The sequence below is a fragment of the Phaseolus vulgaris genome, chromosome 2 (assembly GCF_051622355.1).
Source record: "Phaseolus vulgaris cultivar YP4 chromosome 2, ASM5162235v1, whole genome shotgun sequence".
In the NCBI taxonomy this organism is placed as follows: domain Eukaryota; kingdom Viridiplantae; phylum Streptophyta; class Magnoliopsida; order Fabales; family Fabaceae; genus Phaseolus; species Phaseolus vulgaris.
Window position 1 is genome coordinate 46,950,478 of NC_143499.1, and position 23,548 is coordinate 46,974,025.

Here is a 23,548-nt window from a genome sequence, read left to right on the forward strand (position 1 = left end):
TGGGAACCTATCCTAAAAACCTAACTATTAAGGGAAGAGAACCAATCACTTAAATACTCCACTAAACATCCCATACTACTTAATATGGGACTTTGGCATTCCATAATACCCGAGTTCTTATCACAGCACCACTCCTAAGAGAAGACGTCTCGGTAGATTTCTTTCTATGACACTTCATTCAACTTCCTTGTTAAGCAGAACCCTTCATAGATAGCCTTTTCTAAGACACCAACAACCAGTTCTGATACTAATTGATAAGTATCCAAGTACTTAAGAGAAGAGAACCGTTGAAAATTCTATTTTTTAACTGTAAATAAATTCATATAAGTGCACCTGATATTTTATTATTCTGTTTTAATTGTTGATTAAGAGTCAGTTACTGCAAATGTAATTGTTAGCAATGATAATAAAATATCTTCCTTTTGATTTATTCAAAAAAACCAACAATTGGTATCACAACTATCTTCTTGAGGATATGTAATGTTAGTAGAGTGCATCAATGGAAGGAGGTTTCAATTTTTCAGCAATGACACCCACTTGTCTTTGATGGAGACAATTATCAAATGTGGGTTGTTCGTATGGAGACCTACCTAGAAACATTGGATTTATGGGAAGCTGTAGAAGAAGAAATTCAGTCCCTTCCAGAAAACCCTACTATGACACAAATAAAATCACATAAGGAAAAGAATATGAAAATATCAAAGGCAAAAGCATGTCTATTTGCAGTTGTATCTCCTATGGTATTCACAAGTATAATGTCCTTGAAGTCAGCAAAAGAAATTTGGGATTTCCTCAAGGCCAAATATGAAGGTGATGAGAGGATTCGTGGGATGCAAGTGCTAAATCTAATCAGGGAGTTTGAACTGCAGAGAATGAAGGAGTCAAAATCCGTAAAAAGAGTACTCTGACAGATTTCTAAGCATTGTCAACAAAGTGAGGTTGCTTGGATCTGTGTTAAAAGATTCAAGAATTGCGAAAAAACTGCTTGTAACGGTTCCAAAGAAGTTTGAAGCCACCATAACAACCCTAGAGAACACAAATGACCTATCAAAAATTTCTCTTGCAGAGCACTTAAATGCTTTACAAGCACAAGAACAAAGAAGAGCCATGAGAGAAGATGGAGCAATAGAAGGAGCTTAACAGCCAATCATGAAGGTGGCTGGAGAAACAAAGGTAGCCAGATCAAGCAGAACCAGCAAGAAAATGGAGAAGTTGCTGCACACAATAACAACAAAAGGAGAAATTACCCTCCTTGCAAGCATTGCAACAAGTTAGGTCATCCACCGTTTAAGTGTTGGATAAGGCCTGATGCTAAGTGGAATCAACTTGGGCATGAAACAGTCATTTGTAGAAATCAAAGTGAGCAACAAGATGTAGATGCTCAAATTGCAAATGAGGAGGAGGATGTACTTTTCGTTGCAACTGATTTCTCCAGCAATATTTCAAGTGCATCTTGCCTAATTGATAGTGGTTGCACAAATAACACGATGTATGACAAACAACTTTTCAAGGAGTTGAAGTCTTCAAAAATTTCAAAGGTCAAGATAGGCCATGGGGGTCACATTTCAGTAAAAGGAATAGGAACCACCATTGTTGTAGCAACACATTCAGGTACTAAAACTATTACTGATGTTTTATATGTACCTAACATAGACAAAAATTTATTGAGTGTTGGTCAGTTGCTGCAAAAAGGCTTCAAGGTGTTTTTTGAAGATAACCATTGTTTGATCAAGGATGCTACATGACAAGATTTGTTCAAGGTACAAATGAGAGGCAAAAGTTTCTCATTAGGTCTATTTCAGGAGGAGCCGTCTGATCAAGGGCTTTTCAAGATGCAAAAATCTAAAATGGAGGATGATCCACCAATTAAAGGCAATCGATTACTCTCTGACATATATCATAGATGTAACGTTGCAGTATGTGAACCTGATCACAAAGAAGTTATCAATGAGGGTAATTTCTCCTTTTGTTGTTATTGTGTGCAGCAACTTCTCCATTTTTTGCTGGTTCTGCTTGATGTTGCTATCTTTGTTTCTCCAGCCACCTTCATGTTTGGTTGTTAAGGCTCCTTCTATTGCTTCATCTTGTCTCATGACTCTTCTTTGTTCTTGTGCTTGTAAAGCATGTAAGAGCTCTGCAAGAGAAATTTTTTATAGGTCTTTTATGTTCTCTAGGGTTGTTATGGTGACTTCAAACTTCTCTGGAACCGTTACTAGCAGTTTTTCCACAATTCTTGAATCTTTTAACACAGATCCAAGCAACCTCAACCTCACTTTGTTGGCAATGCTTAGAAGTCTGTCAAGGTACGGATTCTGACTCTTTCATTCTCTGCAGTTCAAACTCCCTGATTAAATTCAGCACTTGCATTCCACGAATCCTCTCATCACCTTCATATTCTGCCTTGCCTTGAGGTAATCCCAAATTTCTTTTGCTAACTTCAAGGACATTATCCTTGTGAATACCATAGGAGATACAGATGCAAATAGACATGCTTTGCCTTTGATCTTTACATCTTCTTTTCCTTCTGTGATTTTACTTGTGCCACAGTAGGGTTTTCTAAAAGGGACTGAATTTCATAGTCCTCTTCAACAACTTCCCATAAATCCAATGCTTGTAGGTAGGTCTCCATACGAACAACCAACATTTGATAATTGTCTCCGTGAAAGACAGGTGGTGTCATTGCTGAAAAATTGGAACCTCCTTACATTGATGCACTCTACATATCCCTCAAGAAGATAGCTCATTGATTTTTTTGCTAACAATTACATTTATAATACTTACAGTAACTAACTCTTAAATATTTTGACACTTAAATGATTTTATGAGCAGTTACCTAAAAATATTAAATCAACAATTAAAACAGAAGAATAAAATATCACATACACATTAGTGGATGGTGGGTGTACCATATTAAAAATTTAACTGACCTGAACAATGAGATCTTTAAGAAGGTTTCTGTACACATGATCATGATGATGACTCACACTCAAAAAGTTCCTTGGATGCAGCTTCTTTCATGGAACTGATCACGTCATCTTGAACTTAAAGAACTTTAATTCGAGGCATTCAGCTGCATCGAGTACTCACTGCAACAAACAATTAATTGTGATAAACTATTTCAAAATGCATTGTTTTTGCCACTTTGAAGAACACCCAGCTCTGTGTTTCAAAATACGTCTCTCTGAACTAAACCCTCAATCTCATTCATCAAACTTTGACAACATCCTTGACTTCAAGTAATTTGCAGCAGATGTGAATAGCTTGAAGGAAATTGAACACCAACTATTCAAACCCAAACAAAGTAAATAAATAAAATAGACTAAACTGAACCTATAGCCATTCTTTCCAAATGCAAAAATTACAAATGGAACTAACATTAATTATTGGTTTTATTGAATAGTAGGACAAGACCACAAGGATCCAGTACGCTATTTCATAAGTACTCTAAATTGCATGCATTCGCGAATTCCGCAATTCGAAACTGTTCCATAAAGATCTGACAGATCACCTTTTTCTTTTTTTATCACGTTGCAGTACTTAAAACACTCAGATCGTTGAAATGAACAAAGCATGATTCTGACTACAAATGAAGGAATAGTTTTACAGATAAATGAAGAATTGAATTAGTCTTTTAACTCTCTTGTACCATTAAATATTTTCTGGCCGGGGTTTCTCAATGGCATGAAGCAATTTGCATTTGTTAATTAGTCTCGTACAACTGTAAAGTGTGGCACTAAATTTAATAAACTGAAGCAACAAAAAATAAAGTTGCGAAGCAAAAAAGAAAGTTGCGTAAACTCCAAAAAAACATCACAAAAGCATTACCGAGTCCTACCTCCACAAGGTTGTCCAAAGAAAAAGAATATAAAAGCACGCTTTCATTTAACAAAAGGTAAAACTAAAAATTTGGTCATTAAGGCATGACAAGAAGCATAAAACCTTACAGGTGCAGAAGCATGTAAAGGTACAAAGCGAGAAAGAAAGAAAATCAATTTGCAGATACACCAAAATCACCTAAAACGAAAGGAACAGGAAACCATGATACATTAAAGTTTTATTTGATGTTCCGACCACATTTGGCTTGATACATAGACCTTCAACACAATTCTCATCATATTTTGCCAAGAAATTCATGAATTTCTTCAAACAAATCACAAGAGTCAGGCGCCTATACCGTGATCATCTATTTCTACAGACTAAAGTGGCAATTTCAATCAACCATCAATATCACATGCATAAATGGTTTGGTGATTAGGTACCTTAACCAAGGTTTGGATCCAATATTTCCAAAATGGAATAATCATGTGAGGGAGAGACTGAAGGAGTGTAATAGATGTCTATATACCCTGGTTACAGAAAAAATAGATATCACTTGCACAAGAAATTATGAATGCATAGAAACATCAACCATTAAATTTCTTAATATTTCAACATTCTAAAAGACTTCTTGCTTTACAGGAGTCAACACAATTCTCATCATATTTGGTTAAGAAACTCTTGAATGTTTCACATACAATATAAAATGCAGGGATCGATCTTATCTTCTACCGTGTTACTTCGGATAATCAAGCAAGCAGCATCATATGCACATACATACAAAAATCATGAGCATTTGACTAGATTGCTTACTTTAACCTTCCTCACTTAGGAATCAAATCCAAAAATGCAATTATAGCTATAATTTCAAACAAATATACATTTGACAAGAACATCAACAACTTGTACTCTACTGAAGCAAAAGCCAAATGACATGCCTTCGTTTTATTAAGGAACAAAACAGTTCTAGCAAGAAAACAATAGTTGCTCTGCCTACCAAAGATCCTCAAAGAAACAAACAATTACAACTCAAAGGCTGCACTGTAGGGCCAACAGCCAAACAACCAAAACTCATCATCAATTGAGAGCACCAACTCCAGTCCCACTTTGGCGTGCAAGCTTTGTCCACTCGGTATGGAAAGCTCCAGGACGATCAACCCTCTCATATGTATGGGCCCCAAACAAGTCCCTCTGAGCCTGAACAAGGTTCGCCGGCATCGTGCCCCTCCGGTAGGTATCAAAGTAAACAAGACTAGCGCACATTCCTGGAGCACTAATCCCAGCTGAAACTGTCAACCCCACAACCCGTTTCCATGCAGCCAACCTCTGCATCATTTCCCTTGTAAATTCCGGGTCAACTATTAAATTAGCCAAATTAGGGTTCCTTTGATAAGCCTTCTTGATCCTGTCCAAGAAGGCTGCCCTTATAATGCATCCTCCCTTCCAAATCCTAGCCAATTCCCCCAAATTCAAGTTCCACCCTTTTTGATTACTCTTGGCCCTCAACAAATTCATTCCTTGAGCATAGCTACAAATCTTTGAAGCATACAAAGCCTGCCTAACATCATCAACCAACCTCTTTTTTTCCACCCCGGTCATACCAATTCTCCCGAATTCATCACTCATCCCCGCCTCCTTCAACACCATCTCAGCATTCTCCCTCTCTTCCTTTAACCCGCTCAAGTACCTGCAATCCAACGACGCCGCAATCGTGGGGACGGGTATCGACAGCTCCGCCGCCTGCTGCACCGTCCATTTCCCCGTCCCCTTCATCCCTGTTTTGTCCAAAATCTTATCCACCAAAAACCCTTCACCATCCTCATCCTTCACTTTAAAAATATCCGCAGTGATTTCAATCAAGAAACTCTCAAGCTCCCCACTATTCCACTCTGCGAAGATATCCGCAAGCTCGGAATTCGACAGGCCACCGACGTGCTTCAACACGTCGTAAGCCTCCGAGATGAGTTGCATATCTCCGTATTCGATTCCGTTGTGGACCATCTTCACAAAGTTCCCAGAACCTCCCTCGCCGATGTACGTGACGCAAGGCCCATCCTCGACCTGCGCGGCGATTTTGTGGAGGATGTCGTGTACATTGTCGTAGGCGGTTTTGGAACCGCCGGGCATGAGAGAGGGGCCGTAGCGCGCCCCATCTTCACCGCCAGAGACGCCCATGCCAAGATAAAGGAGACCTTTATCTGCGACTTGGCTGATGCGGCGTTCGGTGTTCTCGTACCACTCGTTACCGCCGTCAATGATGCAGTCGCCGGGCTCGAGATGGTCGGAGAGTGCGGCGATGGTTTGATCGACGGGGGCGCCGGCCTTGACAAGGATGATAACGGATCTGGGACGCTGGATGGACAGAACGAATTCACGAGGATTGTATTGGCCCGTGAGCGGAAGAGAACCCTCATTGCGGGCCCGATCTACGGTCTCATCGACCTTAGACGCTGTACGGTTGTAGACGGAGATGGGGAACCCCTTCTCCGCAATGTTTAGGGCTAGGTTCTGACCCATCACGGCCAGGCCAGCTAGACCTATGCGCGACAAAGCTGCAGACTCCATTCGAAAGGAAGATTGTTGAGAGTGTGTAGAGTGCGAGGGGGTTTTGGAGGATGCAACAACTAACTATGACTGAGAATGTGTCTTTGTAGTTATAAATCTAGTGTTGCTGTTGTTAGTTATTAATTTTATTATTATTACTATCTAATTAGTAAATAGTGTTTAGTTTAGCAAGAGAAGGAATTAGGGCTTTTTGGGGGGATTTGTTTGGGTTGGTGAGTTTGGCGGACTCGTCGAGGGAGTGAAAGGACACTGACTTAACCACCAACGAGGAGGTGCCGTAGACGACGTTGCCTCCAAGACGTGCACAATGTGAATTTCCTCCTCTATTAAACGATACCGTTTTTTGTTTCGCCAAATCAGTCAACCTAGATATATTTCATATCTTATGGTCCACCCTTTTTGGTGGCTACCTTTTTCTTAAACTAATATTATGGTAATATTATGTTGACGTGTTAGAATTCATATTTACAAATCTAAAATAAAAAAGTTTAAGGACTTTAAATATATAAGGCACTTCTTTTATCTTAAATTTTTATAAGATTTTAAAAAGATTGTAAAATAATGTTTTCTTATACAAAATTGTCTAAACATATCTTAAATAAATTGTTATATATTCATTTTATTAATTAAATAATTCATTACTATTGTCCATTAAGATGTTGAAATAAATGCATGTAATTCTTATTCACATTTGAACTATGGATTTTATTATGGAATGAGTAGGAATTAAATAGAAATGCATCTGCAAATACTTTAATATTAGCGTGAAAATAAATAGATAAAATCCACTGTTCTAAGGTATCTTTTAATCTAAGGTATTTTCCATTGTTCTAAATTGTTTTTTTATTTTATCTTTGTTTAATATTTTATTTTATTAATTTATTTTAGTTATTTAAACATTCTTATAATTTTAGAAGTTAATAAAACAGTTTTTAAATTTTATTTTATTTATTTTCCAACTGACAGGAAAGGGAAGAGATTGTTACGTTAATTTTATTTTATTTATGATCACTTAACTAACAAGAGAGAGGAGAGTAGAGAGATTGATTCTCTTATTTAAAACAATCATAAGCAATTTTGAATGTATAGTGTTTTTTAATTTTTTTTCTCTTATTTTATCTCTCTCCTTCCTCAAATCTCTTGAAACCTAATAACATATCTCTCATACATACAAATACACATGAATTTATATTTATATATATATATATATAATAATAGTGAAAATAAAAACTAGAAAATGTGAATATACAGGTGCATGTTTATGTTCCTGCTGGTATTATATAAAAATAATGTATATTAGTAACTCAACTATGAAATTGTAATTTTTAATAAGTTTGACAATTAATTTAGTTAATAATAAGTAATTTATAATAGTTATACGAGTATTTCGGACACAATAGGTAAAAAAAACCTTTTAAATTTGAAAAATTTATATAAGTTTTTATTTTTTTGGTAGATGATTTAATTGGATCATCTCTTCTTATAATGATAATTGAAGTCCTTTTCTACTTGGTGAATTATCATGTGTTATTATGTAATTTATTTGTTTGGGTTTATCTTTTATATAGTTAACAACTATTTTAATTTGATTTAAAACTTAAATGAATAAGTTTAAAAGATAATCGATTCAAATATTTAAATTTTAATGTATTTGAAGGCAAGAGTTTATATATATATATATAAATTAAAACTTTATTTATGAAGATGGACAATTTTTATAAGTTGTCAACTTTTACGATGATGAAATAACTTATAGAAACCCAAACTTTAAAAAAGTTTAACATATTGGTACTTGAGATGTGACTCAACCATCTAATCAATAAGTTTTGGAAATTAACATTATTAAGAAGTGGTTTAACACTTTTCGGTAAGAAGCAAGTCAATCTCGAGACTCACAAATGTCAAAATTTTAGTAAAAATCTTGAACAACTATAAGAAAAAGAAACTTGAACATGTAATGATTTACTTCCATCAAACACAATAAGTACTCAATATTTGTAAGAAGAAAGACTTATTTTCATATTTTTCTTTAATAGTAAAGATCTCATTGAAAAACTAAATTTTAAAATATTTAAATAGAATTTTTTACTACGCATTTGAAACATTTGAAGATAAATTTAATCGCTTATGAATAGTTGATTGCTCATGCATTTTAAAGTGTAGCATTAATTCTTTGAATATATCAATGTATGCTATTTAATACAAATCCAGAATGAATAATATATTTATATAGAATAGTGGACACCATTTAGTACAGTTAAGACGGTTTAAACCTTTTGTATAAACCAATTTATAAAATTTAGTACAAATAAAAAATTATTAAACTCTATATAAAATTATATGGAACATTTGTAACAACTAAAAACATTTAAACTCTTTATATAAATCAATGTATACCATTTTTTTATAAACTAAAAGTGATTAAACTTTTTATACAAACTCCATGTAAATAGGTGTAGATAATAAAAGAAATAAGAATATTCATTTATGCATTTTTAATTTATTTTATGTCAAATAGGGACGTTAATAAATTAATTTTCAATCCGATGTACACAAATACAAATAGATCAATCCAAAACTTTGAAAACTGAACAAATAGAAAGCCAAACAAACAAACAAAAAAACAAAAAATATCAAGTTCTTTTATTGGATTTTTCAGATTTGATTTTGAAAATTAACTGAACAAAATCAAATTTTTAGCTATACATAAATTTATACACTTATAAATTTATTTTACTCCTCATGTTTATATCTTTATTTCTTATGTTTTCATAAAATTAATGTATAACTTGTATTTATTTATGAAAAATATATTCAATTAAAGTTTATATTTTGTAACTAATTGAATAAAGTATTTCACTGCAATTATCAAGTTATGTAAATTTATTTTTCATGGTCTATATCACAAATGTTATACTATTATTCAGACCAGATCCTAGGAATGAAATTACTCTTTGAATGCTGTCCAATTCCCATCTCCCATCACATGAACTGGAAATTTCACTATCTCCACTCTTTTTTTTAACTTGCACCAGTTATGTTTCTGTCACAATGTTGACAGTAATGTCCTAGTGTTCAATATATATATATACACACACGTATGTATGTATATGCTACATAATTACCAGTAAGCTCAAAGCAGCAATGGGCCAGAGCAAACACTTATAGGCACACAGTGATAACAATCATCACTAACGAAATTTGAGAACACCACATGCCCCATCATAACCTATATGGGAGAAACTGAAATAAGGATAAATGGTGTTATTCAAAAGACAATAATTATAATTCAACGGCCCGAAAGCTATTCAGGTCCAAGATAAGCGAATGCTTCGGGATATAAACAATCTGGGGTAACGAAACAATACAATGGAAAACCTCAAGCAACAACTTGTCCAAACAGCTGCTTTCGGATCTGCAACAGGGAGAAAGAAACTTCATAAGAATCTAATCGTTTGACATGATTTACCTGTTCATCGTCTCAAAATAATTACACCCTTACCCCTTTCCCAAGAAGAAAGAAAATAAAGAAGAATGTTAGCTGTGTTAACATCAACTTATCTAATGACTAACCAATTCCCAAAGAATACCCAAAGTAAACATACCAGAGAGAAAGTTGGCCAATAATGGATTGGATTAATGGGTTTACGGTATATATTTGTTTGGGAGGAGAAAGGAAATGTGAGGAACAATTAGTGAAAAGGATCTCCTGGACCAGTCTAGAAATTACAAAGGTACGGAAATAGACAGGGAAAGAAAGGACTTACTGAATTTGGCACTAAATCAAAATAGTCGAGATTTTAGTTGGCTATAACTTCAATGCTACCAATAGAAACTGTATACTAGTAAAATATTGTGGAATGAAGTGAATAGAACTACCCAAGAAAATACATAAATTGGGATGTGAAACACAATGCTACATACAAGTTATGTGAGTGAGAGCAATAGCTCAAGTTCACAGACTTTTGTTTAAAGAACTTTGTCTTTTTCCTAGCTCAATAACAAATCTTAATGACTTCCCCTTAATAACTACTGTCAATTCTTAATTTTATGTTTAAGGTTATATCTAATATTGTGAGTGTGTGTATATATGTATTTTAATCTGATATCTTAACCAATAAATATATATTACTTTTTTAAGGCGAAATTTTCTAAGTATCCAATATTCTAATCATCTCCATTCTCTGTTGGCTTTCCGCCTTACTTTTGGTCTCCTTTTCCTTCTAACTTCCTATATCTTAATATTAAATTGTTATTATCTTCCTTAAGCTCATGTGAGTCTTTCGTTTCTTATTCACTCAAAGATAAGTGAATATTTGAAAAGGTCAAGTGAGTCCATACAGGTCTTGAAGAGGTTTACCAAATTTTGTAGTAGATATTGATACCCTTGACTAATTTCAGAATTGAAAATATTGAAAGAAATATCAGTAAAAAGAAATTAATGTCTCACTAGAAGTATTAAATAATATTAAAAAAGATTAGATTTCTTTTTACAAATACATAATTACTTGTAAAATATTACTGATAATACTGTAACTGTTTGCTACTATTGAATGAAATTTGTCAAATCTAAACATTCCTTACATCCTATTATAGATCAATGATGATACAGGTTATGTTAAATGAATCAAATTATCTATTGAAAATGATACAATTACTTGATTATAAATTTTTATAAACAATTATGCAGCTTAGAAATTTTGAAGAATAATCTGAGAATTGTTAGGTTAAATTAAAGCAGGCCTTAAACATAAATGATGACTTAAGCCCAAGAAATTCCGAAACCAAGCCCCCGCTGCTTTTCATGCATACATTCCGTTGCAAGTCCTACGTGCCCATCAGAGCAAATGATTTGCCTGATGTTTTCTTTTATTTCAATGTCAAATATCTAAAACATAACCCACTTTTCTTCTTGGAAATTATATGGAAGTCAACTGCATAAGCAATTCAACAGAAAATATCTAACAACGAGGATACAAATCACAGAATAAGAATTACTACGCACAAAAAATTAATTTACCTCAGGAAGCTTTTTCCGAAACACTACATCAAGTCGTGCATCAAGAGTATTTTCACACACAATCTTTCCATCACAAGAAGCTAGCACCACCCCACCAGAACTGAATATAAAAAAAATATATATAATCAGGTGTGCTACAACTGAAATTTAAATATCTAAGCAGCTAACAGATAATACGATTTTAGGAAGCATCCCCAATTGTTGTTGTTAAGAATTAGTACGCACAAAAAATTTGAAATTGATACTTTTCTCATAAGATAATGTTAAATTATAATTAACCAAGAGGAAAAAGTAAAACATAGGGTAAGAAAGTAAATCCTTGATTGGCCAGGCCGAACAGTAAGTTAAGATTTAATTGTAACACAACTTTACCAGTACATATCATGAGCATTGTGATGACTGGGTCCAGGAGGAAGATAGACTTGGTTGTCAACAATGACCTCTGGGGGATCAACATTTGCTTTGTCAGCATACTCCTGTGCAGCAGAATCCAGCACGTGCTCTACCAAGGGCAGGTCATCTTTCCGACATCTCAACAAGACAGAAGGTTCTTTCAGTCTTAGCAAACACTGCAAGACACAGCCCTTACATTATATTTCAAGTATACATACTTAAACTTAGAAGGTGATCTATAAACAGCAGTCTAGCAGAATATATCATTACAAAGATTATGTGGGGCAGGAATTGAACCAATGTCATTGAACACACCCCAGAGACCAAGGTTGGTTTCCATGTCAGGAATCAGGAAATAGTTATGATTCAAAATGCACCCAAACATTACATTATATTTCAAAGTCCATATACTCATGCTAGAAGGTGATCTATAAACAGCAGAATATATCATTGCAAAGGTTTAAAAGGTCAAGTTGACCAAAGAAGGGTAAGAGGTTAGGACAGGAATTTAACCCATCCATTGAGCACAACACAGAGAGCAAGGTTGGTTACATGTCAGGAATCAAGAAATAGTAATGAATAAAATGTACCCAGCACTTGGGAACCCATCCTAAAAACCTAGCTATTAACGGGAGAGAACCAATCACTTAAATACTCCACTAAACATCCCATACTACTTAATATGGTGGGACTTTGGCATTCCATAATACCCAAGTTCTTATCATAGCTCCACTCCTAAGAGAAGATGTCTCGGTAGCTTTCTTTCTATGACACTTCACTCACTCAACTTCCTTGTTAAGCAGAACTCTTCATAGATAGCCCTTTCTAAGACACCAACAACCAGTTCTAATACTAATTGATAAGTATCCAAGTAATTGGGGAACCCACCCTAAAAAACTAGCTATTAAGAGAAGAGAAGCAACCACTTAAATATTCCACCGAGCATCTTGTAATGCCTAAGTTCCTATCACAAAACAATCAATGATGTTAATACAATGGCGTCTCCAGGTAATAGAAATTAGCAATGAAGATATTAGTTATAGATACAATGTTGTGCCATCATCACAAATAATACAAAAGAGGGCACAACACAATAATAAATAATATTAACAACAATTGCCTATGTGCAAGGCTTTTACCAAAAAAATGGAAACAACAATCTGATATCAATACTTGGCAAAACAGCAAAATAAAATTATCAAACCATAAGTAGGTGTACCATATTAAAAATTTAACTGACCTGAACAATGAGATCTTTAAGAAGCTTTCTGTACACATGATCATGATGAGTCAAAGTCCAATCATGATGATGACTCACACTCAAAAGTTCCTTGGAAGCAGCTTCTTTCATGGAACTGATCACGTCATCTTGAGCTTGAAGAACTTTAATTCGAGAAGCATTCAGCTGCATCGAGTACTCACTGCAACAAACAATCAATTCTGATAAACTATTTCAAGTTGCATTTTTTTTGCCACTTTGAAGAACAACACCCAGCTCTGTGTTTCAAAATACGTCTCCCTGAACTAAACCCTCAATGTCATTCATCAAACTTTGACAGTATCCTTGAGTTCAAGTAATTTGCAGCAGATGTGAATAGCTTGAAGGAAATTGAACATCAAGTATTCAAACCCAAACAAAGTAAATAAATAAAATAGACTAAACTAAACCTATAGCCATTCTTTCCAAATGAAAAAATTAAAAATGGAACTAACATTAATTATTGGTTTTATTGAATAGTAGGACAAGACCACAAGGATCCAGTACGCTATTTCATAAGTGATCTAAATAGCATGCATTCGCGAATTCCACAATTCGGAACTGTTCCATAAAGATCTGACAGATCATGTAGCAGTACTTAAAACACTCGATCGCAGTAGTTCAATTATAAATGCACAGAATGAGTGATTACAAGAAAAAAATAACAGCACTGATTGCACTGAATCTGGTTCTATAAAGCTAAGGTACCAGTAATCACAGTAATAGACATTGCAGTATTATCACAAGCAAGGATCAAGATCTATACGAGTAGGACTTAGTCTCCAGAATTTAATTTCAAGCAATGCCAACTGATGAACAATCCTAATGAATTTCAAACTCACAGAACAAAATTAACATAAAAAGAGGATAGAAGAGTATGTAGAAAATACATCTTCTTGCGAATTTCCACTTGGCGCTCTTTGCGTTCATACTCTTGCCTGATCTTCTTCTTTTCAGCTTCAACCAACTGCAGCTTCTCGATATTGAATTCCTGCAGGATTCGTTTTGAGAGCATGAGTTGGAAATCGAAAGAGGAGAAAACTGTACAGTGAAGAGATACCTCTTCGGCGGAGACAGCGATCTCGTTGGCTTTTTCCTCTGCTTCCTGGCGGATGAACCGCACCATCTGCTGGATTTGTCTAGAGACATCTGCGTCGTTCATTTTCAGAGACGATATTCAGAAGCGATACACCGGAAACTTCCAAGATCAATGTTCTTGATACGAATTCTCTCTCTGCCCCTAACCCACACCACCTCACCCCCTTCCTTATGTATGTCCTCTCATGTTAACATTTTAAAATACATATTTTAGTTTATGGGGGATCTTTTTAATATAAATTTATTAATTTTTATAATAATTAGTTTAGAAATAAGGAATATTATAAATCCAATGGATCAATTCTTTTTACCCATCTTAATTTGATTAAATTAAATTACATGAGTGAAACTATCAATATAATTCACTAGCAGTTGTTTGGTCCACTTAACACTTTATTCAGGGTTTTTCTTTTCAGTAGGATTTCAGATTTATTTTTATAGATAGAGAAAGTGCTATGGAAAGGAGAGGACCCACTAAAGTGGTTAATTAAGTTTTCTAACTGAAATAAATAAATAAATACTCTGTATCAATACTATAGTATAAAAATATTCATGTTATTCAGTCTAAAAGTCACAAACTTAATTCGTGAATCACAAGTTTTATGAATTTACTATGATTTATTTTTATAATTTCAAACTAATTTGTTAACATAAATTATTTATTTTTATTGTCATATTTTGAAAATTTGTATTTTTTTTCATTGGGCGGTCTATTTTAACATGTTAGTCTAATACTTGAAATTTTTAGTCAATGAAAAAACGAGCTGAACTCAAACAATGATTGATATTATTGAGAATGCCTACAAAATACTTATAATCTTTTAAAAAAAAAATTGTGTTTCGCTAAAATACAAACATATATTTTATATTATTATTATTACTAACGAGAACAAAACCCTCTGCATTTTTATTTTTATTTTTACTATTATTATATATTTTTATTTATTTAAATAAAATATAGATTTATGTGTATTTGTATATATAAGAGACACAAATAATATGAGAGACCGAGAGAGCATGAAAATCATGTTATTAGGTTTCAATAGATTTGATAAATAAAAGAGATAAAGTAAGAAGAAATGAAGAGAGAAAAATGGAAAATTAAAGAAATAAAGATATATTTTAAAAAATTAAATTAAAAAATGTTTTACACTCAAAACTACTTATGATTACTGTTTTAATATGTTTTAGAAAAAAATAAGAAAGGATACAATGTACATAATACAGGAATAAAATTAAATAAATATAAAAAAATTGACAACTGTTAAAAAAAAAATCTAATATGTATAGGCATAAATTATTATTATTATTATGTCTTTTAAGATATTATAGTAAAATAAGCAAACTTTTATATATATATATATATATATATATATATGATTTTATGATAGTGTAAATGCATTTTACATCTCTATTTTTGTAAAGATTAGTTTTGAGTGGAATAAATTGTAAAATAAGGACTAAAATAATCTCACATCAATCAATATATATAATCGAATGTATATTCTTTGCAATTTAGTATATATTCTATTTACTCTAAAATATTTGACTTTTGAGATGTTATGAATTTGGAGTACTCATTCGCTTATTGATAACTAATTTTTTTTAAAAAAAACTAACCATATTTAATGAGTTTTTTTTTCTCAATCATATTTTTTTTTCATTTAAGTTGTTAAATCTTAAAGTTTGTTTTACAAGATATCTATTGCGTGAACTTATTCATACAAATACTTTAGAATAAATATCAGAATTTGATTTTATTTTAGTAAAAATTATCAAAAGGAGATTTTATATATCATATATTGCTATTTTTTTTATTTCATGTGATTTTTTGTATTGTATAAAAAATTAAGATAATTAAATATATTATTTATTGTATATAGTGTTGGAGTTATGTTGTGATAAAAAGATTTAATTATATATAATCAAATATTTTAAATTCTTAAAGTTTGATTTCATTTAGAATTTAAAGTATTTATTATTTCTTAATGATTTAGATAAGAGTCTTTCCGTTTTTTAGTTTATTATGTTTTAATTTGTTTTTTTTTATGTTAGTAAATTTTATAATACAATTTTATTATATAATACCGGGGGAAACATGTGTTATGTATGTGCATTTTGTTTTTTAATTTAAATAATACCTCCACTACAAGTTCAGATTCGCATAGTTTAGTATTACAGCTGTCCACCACACCATATATATACTTAGTTGGACCTATGTTTTTTATACTTGAGTACATTTCTGCAAAATTTTCTAGATGCTTACTTGCATCCTAAAACCTAGGATCAACAAATTAGATGGTTTAGGGAGAGTACTGAGAACTTTTATTTTGAAGGCTGGTGTGATAAATTCAATCCATCATAATACGTATACAGTGAAACCATGCAGGGAAACTTGGTTTTATGTCTGATACTATGTTTAGTTGTGTTTTAAAGCTTACTGCATAATTATGCAGGTATATAGCTCTGTTTTTTTGCAGTCAACACAGACTACTAAATGTAGCTTCTTATCTGATTTGTGGGGAGATTGTTATGGTTATGGTTTGTAATCCAGATGATTAGATTGTAGATTTTTGTATAAAGGTTGGGACAGTGTTCCTTTTTTTATTTATTTTTTGATAAAAAAAAAATTCAGTGAAACTTGGAGATGTAATGCTTCTATAAGCATTGCAGTCTTCACCTTATAGCAACAGAAACTGGCTCCTGTAATGCTTCTATAAGCATTGCAGTCTTCACCTCTCTATTATTCTTTGTTTCCCTGCGAGCAAAAAGGTAGAAAGTGGTCCTCACCTGGCTCAAGATTCACTTGAGACATCAGTAACATTTTGTTGCTAGGTTAGGTGAAACCTCACCAACTCTATACATATGTGTTCTGTATAGCGTTTACTGATATTTAAAAGTGATTCCACTAGTTAAAAAAAAGAAGTGAAACTCTATTTCAAAAATAAGGATAATACTTTCTAAATTAATTCAACATGAGAAGTGACTTATTTATGAGAGCTAATCACATAATAGTAAGTAAATCCGTTCCTTACAATTTTGAACATGTACCCATCAAATTTTCAGCTCATCTTTGATGGAAAAAATCATTTTGGGTTCTTGACAGAATATAAGCTTGTACTATTTCATTTTTGCACTTGTAAAAATTGGATTTTTACGTGATAAAAGATCCTCGAGACAAATTATTATATACTGTAAAATGAGGATGCAGTTGGGGTCCAAAAGATTCTATTATAAAGTCTGAATCTGCATGATATATTTTTGTCACTTTCAATAAAGATTTAATTTTCATATCTGTGTATAAAATTATAAACTAGTCAATAAAGTATGAGGTGGACGGGTCGATTATTGGACCACATGCAATTAGCAGTAGGGCAAGTGTCAGGAATATGGTTTTGTAGTGGCAATCATGTCCACGAGTTGATTTTTCTACTATATTTATTTTTGTCATATCACTTTCATGCATGTCGAACCAGAAAGTGTACCAATGCCGAAGGATAAGGCCCTCGCCCCCATCCCAACCCAATCTTCTTTTTCTCCTTGAACCCACATTGTAAATGAGAACTACAAGCATCGTTCTTCCTCTCTTTTCTAGCATAAGATAATTTTACAAACTGAAAAAAATGACCATAATGTCAATTGCATGTTAGGTCCACTGCAATCTATTTAAGGTAGGACTTTCGAGTCACTATCTTCAGTGTCTGAATGATTGATGGTTACTTCCATAATTCCGTAACTCTCCCATCACCAGCAATTGCAGTAACATTCTCATAGGCTTAGGCCTCTAGTACTTACTTGAATGTTCTACCATCTCTCTATATATAATATTTGTAAGAACCAAGAAGGAGACCATTATTTAAGCTTAAATTATGCCTACTACGAGCTCCTTAAAAAACAAAACTTGGGACACTGTTAAATAACTGGGTCGTTAAGTCTGTTACTGCAGTCACGTGTCCATAGTCATATTACAGTTGTTCACAGCAGGGGTTGAAACTCGAACCCTTCTACTTCAACTCTGCTTGCTTGAGTTTTAGGTAAATGATTTTTTGGTTTCTAAATTGTTAGTTAAATTTGATACTTATAATACTCATGATCACATATTTAATTCGAGGACTGTGACTGAAACTTCTGTTTGAATTATGTTATTTTCGGATTGGTAACTGGCAGAATTGGATTTCATTAACGCCTGTTTTACTATGGTAGCTGCTTCCAATGGTAAGAGATAGTACATAGTACAAATTCAGATAGCAATCACAACAATTTTTGCTCCACGCGTCTGTGTTTGACCGTGGTTCGAGAATTGACCCTTACTGTGAGTTATTAGATAGGATTAAGGTTGAAGGTAGTTGTTAGTTGAAAAGTTGCGATTTTGGTATCAATTTTTGTGGGTTTTTCACGTGGAAGGTGTGATGGGAAACCCGTGGTTTTTTACCAGCTCCGTGGCAGCTGAACCTGCTAATCTTTTTTTTGCTATCATCACGGGAAACAGCTTTGAACTCCTAGCCTTAAAGGGATAGATAATAGTGATACTGATACCGTTTCTTGCTTCTTCAGTTCATATTATCAGCCAGAAGTTTGGAGATGAATCATTCTGGGGCTGGAAATGATGATTTAGGAGCGGTTGAAGTTACCAAAGATAGGAATGGAATAGGTCTAGTGATTCTCCGGAACCATCGAGGAGCTTCAGCAAGGGTCAGATTCTCTTAACTCTCACTAATCGCTTACATTCACCACCTTTTGCAGAAATTATTGTACTGTAAATGATTATATGTTGAGATCAATTTCTACTTTACACGTTATTGAAACTTGTATACGAACTTTAAAATGTAGTTATGTGTCAGATAGAAATTACCCAGATCATTCCATCCCAGAACATATAATAATTTATTTCCCTTTTGACTCTGAAATAACTATTTTCATAAATTGATGTTAGTGTGGGTGATTACAGGTTAGTTTGCACGGAGGACAGGTTCTTTCATGGAAATGGGAACGTGGCGAGGAGCTTTTGTTCACTAGTAGTAAGGTAAACATAATGAGGTTTTTTTATTTTTTGTTTTGGAAACATCTATTATTTAATTAGATTTTACTTGAGGATGTAACTTTCTCTGTATATGTGGTGTTTCTTTCTCAGGCAATCATAAGTCCTCTCAAACCATTACGAGGAGGAATTGCGATCTGTTTCCCTCAGGTATAATTTGAATTTCGGATAATACTATATAAAACTAAATTTTGCATACATATTCATAGCCCTAACAGAAAAACTACATACACATAGTTAGATAAACAAAAGGGGTTTTCTTGACTTGTTGTAATTTTGTTTTTCCAGTTTAGAAATCGTGGATCATTAGAGCATCATGGGTTTGCCAGGAACGAAATGTGGGTAATTGATCAAGAACCTCCACCGTTGCCCACTGATTCCGGTGAAAAAGCCTATATTGACTTGCTGCTCAAACCAACCGAAGATGATCTGAAAATATGGCCACATAGGTCCGGAATTAAATGCATATTATATGTGTTTACTTACTCCAGAACCCACACTTTTATCTTTTCAATTTAGGAACAAGAAAAACATGGATATAAATTGTGAGGAAATATAATGACACGCCTAAAGTATGACACTTTTCTAGTCCAGAACTCTAATCAGACCAAGAATTTACATCGCAAGAAAAATAAAAAAGTAAATATATTGTTGCCGTAAGTGATCCCAACCACATGTGGGGGACCTCAATTGCAAACATAGGTAGTTTTGTCATGTTTTTTTGGCATCCCATCAGAATATTTGAGATACTGATCTGGAGTATTTTGTCCAGCTTCGAACTTCGGTTAAGGGTCTCTTTGTCAGGAAATGGATATTTAACTATGATTTCTCGCGTCAGGAACGTCAATAGCAAGCCCTTCAGTTTCTCCTTTGCGTACCATACTTATTACTCTGTCTCTGATATCAGGTCCGTAACTAAATGCGATCTTCACAACATACCTTTGACAAAAGATTAGAATGTTGAATAAAAGATAAAGTGAATTTTACATCAATTTCTTATGGTAGTTTTCTACTATTTGAAATATTTGAGTAAGCACGTTAATCTAAAATCTCTTACTTACTACTATTGGCAGTGAAGTGAGGGTGGAGGGATTAGAAACTCTTGATTACCTGGACAACTTGCACAACCAAAAACGCTTCACAGAACAAGGAGATGCTTTGACATTTGAATCAGAGGTGAGACAACCGAGTACATGTTTCTTTTTTGATATTTCTCTAGGATTCCCTTATTTTTGTAATCAATGTCGGCTACTCTTTTTTATTGACATAAATAAAGTATTGAGAATTGATCTAAGTATGTTTAGTGTTGGATAAAGAAAGAAGTGTGATGAGATATTTTGATGTATTAGGTGGATAGAGTGTATCTTGATTCGTGTAGCAATGGGGTAGCTGTTCTAGACCACGAGAAGAAGCAAACAATTGTCATAAGAAAGGAAGGACTCCCAGATGTTGGTATGGTCCCTTGCACTTGCAAATGAAATGCTGAATGATGTTGGTAGGTTAGTGTAGTTTTCGTACGCAATGTAACAGCTAAAACTAACCATATTCACACCAACTTTGGTGTTGCATAGTTGTTTGGAATCCGTGGGAGAGAAAATCCAAGGCGATAGTGGATTTGGGGGACGAAGAGTACAAGCAGATGCTTTGCGTGGATGGTGCAGCAATTGAGAAACCAATCACGTTGAAGCCAGGTGAAGAATGGACTGGCCGCTTGGACCTCTCTGTGGTCCCTTCCACTTGATATCAAATGAATTTGGTGTCAAGATGCAAATAAAGTGGAATCAATCTTAGGTGGAGTAGTTTAAATGTTTTTTGTTATCCCAATTCTTCAAGCTTTATTTTGACAAAAAGTATCTAAGGCATGCATGTGCTCAAGTTGTCTACTAACTAAAACACACCATCAGCATTCTTTTTGGCAGATGGTGAACCTGTCTATGCAAACTCTCAAACCCACTCCTCATCTATATGTCTAAAATGTTGGTTCACTATATATGAAACTTCAACTACTTTTCTCATAAATACACACCACATGTGGCTAATTTGTTACCACGAATCTCAAAATAAAAAGTCCCCACCCCATTTTCGAGGGAGAAGAAGAGAGATAAAGACAAAAGGTTTTAAATGTAATTAGTAATGAGAGAGACAAGTACTTGTATAAAACTAAAAGAACACAGTATGGTTATCTTATGGATTTAGCTGACGAGAAATCACATCCTTCAACACTTTATTTCATTGGTTCATGTTGATTTCGCAAATATGATACAGGTTAATTATTAAGTAAAGTGGGCACAAAATTCACTTGACAATAAAAATAAAGTATCAAATAATTCTGCTAATCTGTTTGCAGGGATATGTTCTGTCTAGTGCCCTTGATAATGGTATATACAGCCTTTATAAGTTGTCTATAAAAATCTTAAAACATATTTTTCTGAATGCTTCTATAACTTTATCAAGATTTCAACATTTTATATTCTTATCATATGCCATCTTTTATGTTGCTAAAATTTGATCTTCTAATCATACTCTTGTTTTTATACAACTTTTAATCATATGTAAATTATGATACATTTTATACAACTTTTAATCATATGCAAATTATGATACTGGGAATGTATGATATTTTGAAGGTTTGTATTGAAAATTGATATTCACATGTTAACTTGGTTCAGCCCCCACAAAGTTTGGCCCTCACCCACATGGGTCGAGATAAAAAAAAAAGTGTATAGGGTCAAAGGGTTCACGTAACAAAAGGTATACAGGGTCAAAATATCATCAAAAGCCACATGAGTCAGAGTCAACCTATGACCCAATTTTTAAAGTAAAAATTTATTTAAAATTAAAATGAAAAAAGTATTTAAAAAAATCTTTATGTGCATTAAAATTATTTTCTTAATCCAAATTTAAACTCCGTATGAACAAAGATAAGTTGAATTTATGTCAAATTAAGTCAGACTCGCATCATTTTAAGTTGGTCGACATATAGGTCAAATCCAATTCAAATTGAGGCGGATTAGAACTACGTCAAGTTGAGTTAAGTCTAACCTAAATTGTGCTAAGTCGAACCGAGTAGAGCTTAGGACAACTTAGGTTATCGAGTTCAGATCAAACCAAGTCTAATTTCGAACAAGTCAGATCAGACTAAGATGATTTCATGTTGAACCAACATAGGTTTGACCCATGCTAGTCAAGTCAAGTTAAGCCTAACCTAAGTCGTGCCGAGTTGAACTGAGTAGAGGTTATGACAACTTAGGTTATTGAGTTCAGATCAAGTTGAGTCCAATTTCGAACAAGTCAGATCAGACTAGGATGACTTCATGTCTAACCCACATAGGTTTAACCCATGCTAGTCAAGTTGGGTCATGTCCAGGATAAGTTAACTCGAGTAAAGGCCAGGTCCACCCGAGTTAGTCCAAGGTTAAGATGAACAAGGCTAGGTCGAGCCTAAGTCAAGTAGGTCGGTCAAGTTCCAAGTCATGTCAAGGTTAACAAGATTCACGTTATGCTGAGTTGAATCGAGCCCATGTCTCGAGTTGAGTAAGCTCATATTGGATCAAGTCGAGTTAAACCCACATTAGGTTGAGTCTAATTGAGCCAATGTCAGACTCAATTAAGCAGGGCGCACCTTAGGCCGAGTCAAGTTGAGCGCACCTCAAACCAAGTTGAGTAGGGTTCACATTCGACTAAGTCAAGTTGGGCCCACATTGGACCATGTCATGTTGGGTCCACATTGGTCACACATCAAGTCGAGTTGAGTCGAGTCGAGTCAAGTCAAACCCATGTCAGTATGAGTCGTGTCGAGTCCACCTCGGGTTAAGTCTAGTTGTGTTCACATAAGTCGGGTCGAATTGAACTCATCTCGGGCCAAGTTGAGTAGGGTCCATCGTAGGTAGCCCCCATCTTAGGTTGACTTGAGTTGGTTCCTTGTTAGGCTAAATCGAGTCATTCCCATTTCAGACTGAGTCGTGTCAGACTTACAGTAGATCGAGTAGAGTTGTGTAAATAACAAGCTGAGTAGAGTTCAACACACTTCTTGTCAAGTTGAGTCAAATCCACCTCAAACTGAGTCTAGTTGAATCCACATTAGATTAAGTCAAATTAAATTAGACTCCTAAATCCTAAGCCCAACTCGAACCAAATTAAATCAAATCTATATTAATCTTAGTTGAGTGGAATTATCAAATAAGTTATGTTAAATCCATATAAAATCAAGTTTGTTACTAGTATTAATTTATTTTGGGAAGAGCGTATTTCAATTTTTAATAAACTCTAAGTGATTTATTTTTTTCTAAAGTATGACTTGTAAAAAAAATTGACATTCTCAAAGCAAAACAATAGTATCACAAGGTTAAGAATACTTACA

General features: G+C 33.8%; 4 protein-coding genes across 8 annotated transcripts; 2 read left to right on the plus strand and 2 right to left on the minus strand.

The window, feature by feature from the left end:
• Nucleotides 1-563: 563 nt before the first annotated feature.
• Nucleotides 564-1,745, plus strand: LOC150029198 (uncharacterized). Its single transcript, XM_090297966.1, has 2 exons — nt 564-856; nt 1,067-1,745. The coding sequence occupies exons 1-2, from the start codon at nt 564-566 to the stop codon at nt 1,743-1,745; spliced, it is 972 nt and encodes a 323-aa protein (XP_090154092.1).
• Nucleotides 1,746-4,730: 2,985 nt separating this feature from the next.
• On the minus strand, nt 4,731-6,675 carry LOC137812706 (6-phosphogluconate dehydrogenase, decarboxylating 1, chloroplastic). Its single transcript, XM_068614873.2, has one exon. It carries the CDS (start codon nt 6,379-6,381, stop codon nt 4,894-4,896), a length of 1,488 nt encoding a protein of 495 aa, XP_068470974.2. The 5' UTR covers nt 6,382-6,675; the 3' UTR covers nt 4,731-4,893.
• A 2,642-nt stretch (nt 6,676-9,317) lies between these two features.
• LOC137812708 (V-type proton ATPase subunit E) lies at nt 9,318-14,367 on the minus strand. Its single transcript, XM_068614875.2, has 6 exons — nt 14,113-14,367; nt 13,943-14,043; nt 13,035-13,215; nt 11,774-11,970; nt 11,402-11,501; nt 9,318-9,796 (listed from the first exon to the last, which is right to left on the minus strand). Exons 1-6 carry the CDS (start codon nt 14,212-14,214, stop codon nt 9,761-9,763), a joined length of 717 nt encoding a protein of 238 aa, XP_068470976.2. The 5' UTR covers nt 14,215-14,367; the 3' UTR covers nt 9,318-9,760.
• A 3,205-nt stretch (nt 14,368-17,572) lies between these two features.
• Nucleotides 17,573-21,207, plus strand: LOC137812698 (putative glucose-6-phosphate 1-epimerase). Of its 5 annotated transcripts, none has more exons than XM_068614863.2 (9): nt 17,573-18,184; nt 18,705-18,842; nt 19,099-19,173; nt 19,282-19,338; nt 19,477-19,637; nt 19,961-20,095; nt 20,262-20,364; nt 20,538-20,640; nt 20,760-21,207. In XM_068614863.2, exons 2-9 carry the CDS (start codon nt 18,732-18,734, stop codon nt 20,927-20,929), a joined length of 915 nt encoding a protein of 304 aa, XP_068470964.2. In that variant the 5' UTR covers nt 17,573-18,184; nt 18,705-18,731; the 3' UTR covers nt 20,930-21,207. The 5 variants fall into 5 exon arrangements, with proteins under 5 accessions (XP_068470964.2, XP_090155248.1, XP_090155247.1 ...); XM_090299122.1 differs by having other exon boundaries at nt 17,615-18,184; nt 20,538-20,683; XM_090299121.1 differs by having other exon boundaries at nt 17,617-17,821.
• Nucleotides 21,208-23,548: the final 2,341 nt, after the last annotated feature.